The sequence below is a fragment of the Cupressus sempervirens genome, chromosome 3, assembly GCF_028749045.1.
Source record: "Cupressus sempervirens isolate cs-2001-9-10 chromosome 3, ASM2874904v1, whole genome shotgun sequence".
Taxonomy (NCBI): domain Eukaryota; kingdom Viridiplantae; phylum Streptophyta; class Pinopsida; order Cupressales; family Cupressaceae; genus Cupressus; species Cupressus sempervirens.
In genome coordinates this window covers 805,410,626-805,416,691 of record NC_143120.1, presented here as the reverse complement: position 1 = coordinate 805,416,691, position 6,066 = coordinate 805,410,626, and the positions used below count along the sequence as shown (strand labels likewise).

Genomic DNA, 6,066 nt, shown 5'->3' with positions numbered 1-6,066 from the left:
ATTGTTGTTTTTAGACTATGGAAAATGTCTAACGGCTATACTATTCGGGATAACTTGCATGTAACGATATTGGGTGAATTTCTATATAAGAGAGGCTCAATCGTTAACATGTCATATAGCCATTTGCAAGTCTTTTCTCAACAAAAATGGCCACCAATCAAGTCTTTCAGCCATTGTTTCTTTTAGTTGCTCTATTTTTCTTAGAGTCAATAATGGCGAGGTCATTTGCAACCTCTGTAAATATGAGCAAGGCTGAAAATGGTGTTCAATATCATGTTGAGAAGCCCGAGCTCGTGGCTCAAATGGTAGAAAGGTATGAATTTCATTCTAAGCAAGCGCACAATAACGTTGTGGTATTGTTTTAAACCAAAATAATATATGATTTCAGACTTGGTGTGTGTCTAGTGTATGTTTTGCATGAGATTTTTAATTGGAATGGTAGAGATTCATGATGTATATGATAATAAGAGAACTCTACTTCATTCATATAACTGATTCTTAGATCATTCGATCAAAAAGATGTTCTACTTTCTTGAACCATAGAATAATTCATTTATGCTTCAGTTTTCAAGTATTGCTCTTAATAAGTAATTGATCAGATTATTTATTGATTATGAAGAGGTGTTGTGCAGGAGACTAAATAGACCCAGAAGGAATTTGCTGTCGTGTGGAACTGGAAATCCAATTGATGACTGTTGGCGTTGTGATTCCAACTGGGTTAATAACAGAAAGAGGCTGGCTGACTGTGCCATTGGATTTGGTAAAAACGCCATTGGAGGTAAAAATGGCAAATTTTACACAGTAACTGATCCCAATAATGATGACCCAGTTACTCCCCGTCCCGGCACTCTGCGCTATGCTGTCATTCAAACCGAGCCTCTCTGGATCATTTTCAAACAAGACATGGTGATTCAGCTCAAGGAAGAGCTTATCATGAACAGTTACAAGACTATTGATGGTAGAGGAGCCAACGTTCATATAGCAAATGGAGCTTGCATTACAATTCAGTATGTGAGCAATATAATCGTTCATGGAATCCATATTCGCGATTGTATACAAACAGGGAATACAAATGTGAGGAGCTCGCCAACACATTATGGGTATAGAACAATGGCTGATGGAGATGGGATTTCCATCTTTGGGGGAAATGCGGTTTGGATAGACCACTGTTCATTATCAAATTGTTCAGATGGACTTATTGATGCCATCAGAGGCTCCACTGCCATCACCATTTCAAACAATTATTTCACTCAACATAACAAGGTATTCAATTCAAATAATCATTTTCTTTGTTGTAGATTTTGTTTTTCTAGAAATAGTTTGATAAGATGGATGTTAAGGATTGTCTCCTCCATAAGTTTATATCTGACTGGATGATTTTTATTATTATGTATACCATCACCATCACTAATTATGACAACCAAACGAACTGTAGCTTATTTTTAGCTCAATAGAATCATTTTCTTTAATGACAGATTTACAATTATTTTCATATTATATTATATTATGATACCCGTAGCCCTAATTGAAAATCAAATATTCAAATATAATATTGACTAGCTCGTTTTTATTACAGGTGATGCTTCTTGGACACAGTGATGACTATATCCAAGACGTTAAAATGCAAGTAACAGTTGCATTCAACCACTTTGGAGAAGGGCTTGTTCAGCGTATGCCCAGGTAATAATAAAATCTCAATAAAAAATTTCCTTGCTTATAAAACTTACTGAAGTATAAATTATCTCTATTCTGTACTGTTGAAGGCTAAAACATTGATGTTACTAAATGCAGGTGCCGACATGGATACTTCCATGTGTTGAACAATGATTATGCTCAGTGGGAAAAGTACGCCATTGGGGGAAGTGCAAATCCCACCATTAACAGTCAAGGCAACAGATTCCTGGCCTCATCCCACAAGGAGGTACAAATATTCATATCCAACTCTTGTCTAATATTTGAAGTATCTAGAAAGAATTAATGAATGAATAGTTAATGAATACTCTTGATGTCTGATGTCCAGGTGACAAAGCGTGAGAATGCAACAGAGGGGACATGGAGTAGCTGGAATTGGAGATCAGTGGGAGATCTGATGTTGAACGGGGCATTCTTTACAGCTTCAGGGGCAGGAGCATCTTCAAGCTATGCCAAAGCTTCGAGTACTTCAGCAAGACCATCATCTGTTGTGGTCTCTATCACTGCAACTGCAGGTGCTCTCACCTGCACAAAAGGCTCTCTATGCTAGACCAAGAACATGTACTATACAAAAAGTGTTGGGAATCCTATTTATATAATGTAGGTTGTGGATTCTAATTTTTGATTAGACTATGGTGGGTGGATAAATATCTATTGTACATATTTCAAAATCTTAAATAAGAAGAATACGTATATTAAAAATTAAGCTCTAGTTCATGGAATGGAGTATAGATTCTTTTTATGTATTAAAAAAATAAAATCTATCTTAAATGTTGTAAGAAGAATCAATTTATTAAAAACTAGCCTCTAAGTTATGAATTGGACGTCTAATTATATCTTTAATTTATTTTTAATAAGAAGAACAACTTTATATATAATAATGTTCTAATTTATTAACTGGGTTATAGATTCATTTTAATTATATTTATTTAAAAAAAATCTAGTTACTGTATTATAGATTCATCTCAAATTTTTTTTTAATAATTAAAAATTCAACTTACAAGCATAAATACACTAAATTAGGCCAAGAACATATAATATCCTATATCCATAATTTATGTTCTAGATTTAATTTCTAATCTCCCTCTCATGTGTAGATAAATGTTTAAATTGTGGATATTTTGAAATGTTATAAGATATATCACCCTCTAATAAATTAAGCTCTAAATCATGAACTAAACAATATATTAGTCCCAATAGTATTTTATTTAAAAAAACTAAAAATCTAACTTAACATGCACAAAACATTGCAACTAAATTACTTTGTGATAAAGGATTGTTAAATATTCTAGTTTTATTTTTTAAAAGTCTAAAGGTATCATTTTCATTATTTGAAAATCTCACTAGTTTTTTTTGTTTTTAATAAGAAGTACAGTGGAATAGGGTCTAATTTTGATTGACATGTTTTTGTTTTTGTTTGTAAAACCATAAATATGATACTTTATATTATTAAGAAATAATATAATACTTTACTTTATGATGTAAAAACTATCAAATCAAACAACTCACTGACCAAGATCATAAACAACACATTAGCCACCCATTAACATAAAAAATGAGTACCTTTGAGGGTTTACCAATCTACTATCAAAATAATTAGTCATACCAGTTGCTAGAAAGAAAACTAAATAAGCCACTAGCATTAAATTCCATATAAAAAGTTTTCATATTGGCAACATAGGACTAGATTTTAACCATCATAAAAACCATCATGAAAATAATTAAAAAATTAGCATAGAATGAGGTCAACCCATCATTCTTTCTTCTCATTAGGAGGAGATTGATTTTCCAAATAGGAACCTGTAGAGTCTCTTGGCACTCTCATCATCTTCCTCCTTATTATCTCTTCTTCTCTCCTACTGGAGAAGCTAGAGAGTAGTTGTTGCAGAATAACTTTTACAAAAAACTCTATGAGAGTGGTGAACCTCATGTTTAAATCAATCAACAAGTTCTTCTATTTTTCTAGCTTGATCGACAAATTCTTTGATTCATCTTCAACATGTTTAAAACTATTTTTGTCCAAATTGGGGAGTGGGAGGGGATCCTAAATAGGGGGTGCATTGGACGAGTAAAAGGGGTCAAGGATTGAATAGGGGATTTCTTTAGGGGAGGGGAGTAGGGGAGTCCTCCTTCGGCTTCTTGAGAGGGAAAGCAACAATCATGGGAGAGTTATCATTTTTGTCTGGATTATCATCCTTGGTCATAAGACCTATCATGCCCATAATAAAGGTAGCCTTAACATGGATGTCTTTTTCTTGGGAGGCTTATTTAGTATTCTGGGGTGTATCCTCATTTTCCTCAATAAGAAGTTCTTCCTAGATTTTTGCTTTTTCTTGACATGGGTTCATTTTCCCCCACTCCCCTTAGACTTAGATAATGAGTCTATCTCTTCTAGGCTATCATGTTTTTCCTCCCACCTTTTCTTTTTGGATTTATTAGCAATTCTATTAGATCTTCACCTCCCCCACATAGGACTCAATTCCTATCTCACCTAGGTTAATAACGAGTTCCATCTTAGGTTTAAAGGATGTTGAGGGTTTCCTACTATTGGATGAAGGGAAATCCAAGGTAATAACATGGGAGTTTGGAATGTAGGTAAAAATAATATTGCAAGGAGGGCACATGGCATAGTGAAAATTGTAAAGCTAAAAAATGAGGCCCTAATGCATAATGGTATATTTTTTCCTTCTTCCCTACACTTCCTAACATCCATGTTAGATGCCTCTAAATCATGCAATAATTTAAAGAAAGGAAAATATATTTAATCATGATAGTGAAATTGGTTCAAAAGGGAGTAATAGTAACTAACTTTGTATCGGCCCTCTAGAGTTAGGTATTTCATGATTAAATAGAAGACATCATTCCATGGGCCTAGAATATTCTCCCTGTTAAGGCCACCTCTTAGTTCACCTTAAATAAGTAATTCATACTTGTCTCATCTGCATCTTTAGTCACCCTTTTCTACTTGTGCCTTCGAGAGAAGGACCATAAGCTCAAGCAATAACTTCCTCATTAATCTCAAAAGTAATACCATTTATGGTCACCTTATAATCATTCTAGGAGTTAACCGTGTAGACATCAACTCATCATAATCGTCCATGATATTCATAAACAACACAAACCAACATCAATAATTTTGATATAAATACACGTTCTTAATTAATTTATATATTTTAAAATGATAGATTAAATATTATTAATTAATTTATATATTTTAATATAAATTTAGAATGCTTCTATTATTAATAATTATTTAGTGATCATCATTTGACATCAACATTAAATATACATGTTTCTATTTTTTCATATATTAAAAATCTATAATATTAATATGTAATGTAATATTTAGAAATTTATTTAACTAATTTAATTTTTTTTGTTAATTACTAATTTATATTTTTTTCTAATTTTTTTAGAAAAATATTTTTTAATATATAATTTATTGTATATTATAATTAATTTTGAATATTTTTATTTGATTTTTTTAAAATATAAATTATTCAAAAAAATGACACTCAATATTTTAATAAAAAGTAAAATCATAGGAACTAAAATGACCAAGCTGTCATAGAAGAATTATATGTCAGCTAGAGGTGACCATCAAATTTCAGGCCTATAGTAGAGTAAGTTTATGTTAATATGGTTTTTATTAATATCTTGTTTGCCACTTGGAAGATATTATAAAAACACTCACAATGATTCCTAGGTGTGAATAACACTAGAGCAATGCCAAGAATATATGTTTTTTTGCAATCGCTAAGAAATATAGAAAACAAAAGGAGAAAATCATAAAAATTTCATGAACTTTTTGATATAAAGGTTTTATAGTAATGTTAGTAATTTAATTTAAAACAAATATATATAATAATTTCATCTCTAAAAAATAGATGTAGATGACATCATTATGTATGGAATTTTATGAAGTCTAATTTATCTATATAATTTTTTATTATTTCTATTACAAAATAAAAAATTGACTTTTAAAAATTCTCCTAGAATTAGAAAATAGTATATAATTGAACATTTTATTTGTTCATGTTGAGATGTTATCCTTCCCTATTTGTCTTTCTTAATTCATGATGGGTCTCAAACTCATTATTGCAAGGATTGTTGGAATAATCATCTGTCTTTATCCTCTATCCCCGAGTTCTTTTCCATTTTTGGGTCTTTAAAGGTTCTTTAAGGTAACAAAGTTAGAGATTAGTTGATTCTATACTACACTAATATCACCCCCTCTATTATATGTAAGTGTCAATTATATGGATTATCCTTAGCAAATTAAAGGTAATTTTGTTTTAGAGTTGAGTAGTAGGTTGGTGTTATTTTCTTATAAGGAGGATGAAGTAATTTGGACTAAATCAAGATCTAGAGATT

The 6,066-nt window shown here is 31.3% G+C and overlaps 1 protein-coding gene across 1 annotated transcript; it reads left to right on the top strand.

Annotated features, from left to right (window-relative positions):
- The first annotated feature begins 212 nt into the window (after window positions 1-212).
- On the top strand, window positions 213-2,242 carry LOC149569251 (putative pectate lyase 22). Its single transcript, XM_089816852.1, has 5 exons — window positions 213-313; window positions 633-1,263; window positions 1,577-1,680; window positions 1,792-1,921; window positions 2,021-2,242. Exons 1-5 carry the CDS (start codon window positions 213-215, stop codon window positions 2,240-2,242), a joined length of 1,188 nt encoding a protein of 395 aa, XP_089672978.1.
- Window positions 2,243-6,066: the final 3,824 nt, after the last annotated feature.

Coding starts and splice junctions, on each gene's coding strand:
- LOC149569251 (XM_089816852.1), top strand. CDS start 213: ATGGCGAGGTCATTTGCAACCTCTGTAAATATGAGCAAGGCTGAAAAT. Junction 314..632: donor GTGGCTCAAATGGTAGAAAG/GTATGAATTTCA, acceptor GGTGTTGTGCAG/GAGACTAAATAGACCCAGAA. Junction 1,681..1,791: donor CTTGTTCAGCGTATGCCCAG/GTAATAATAAAA, acceptor TACTAAATGCAG/GTGCCGACATGGATACTTCC.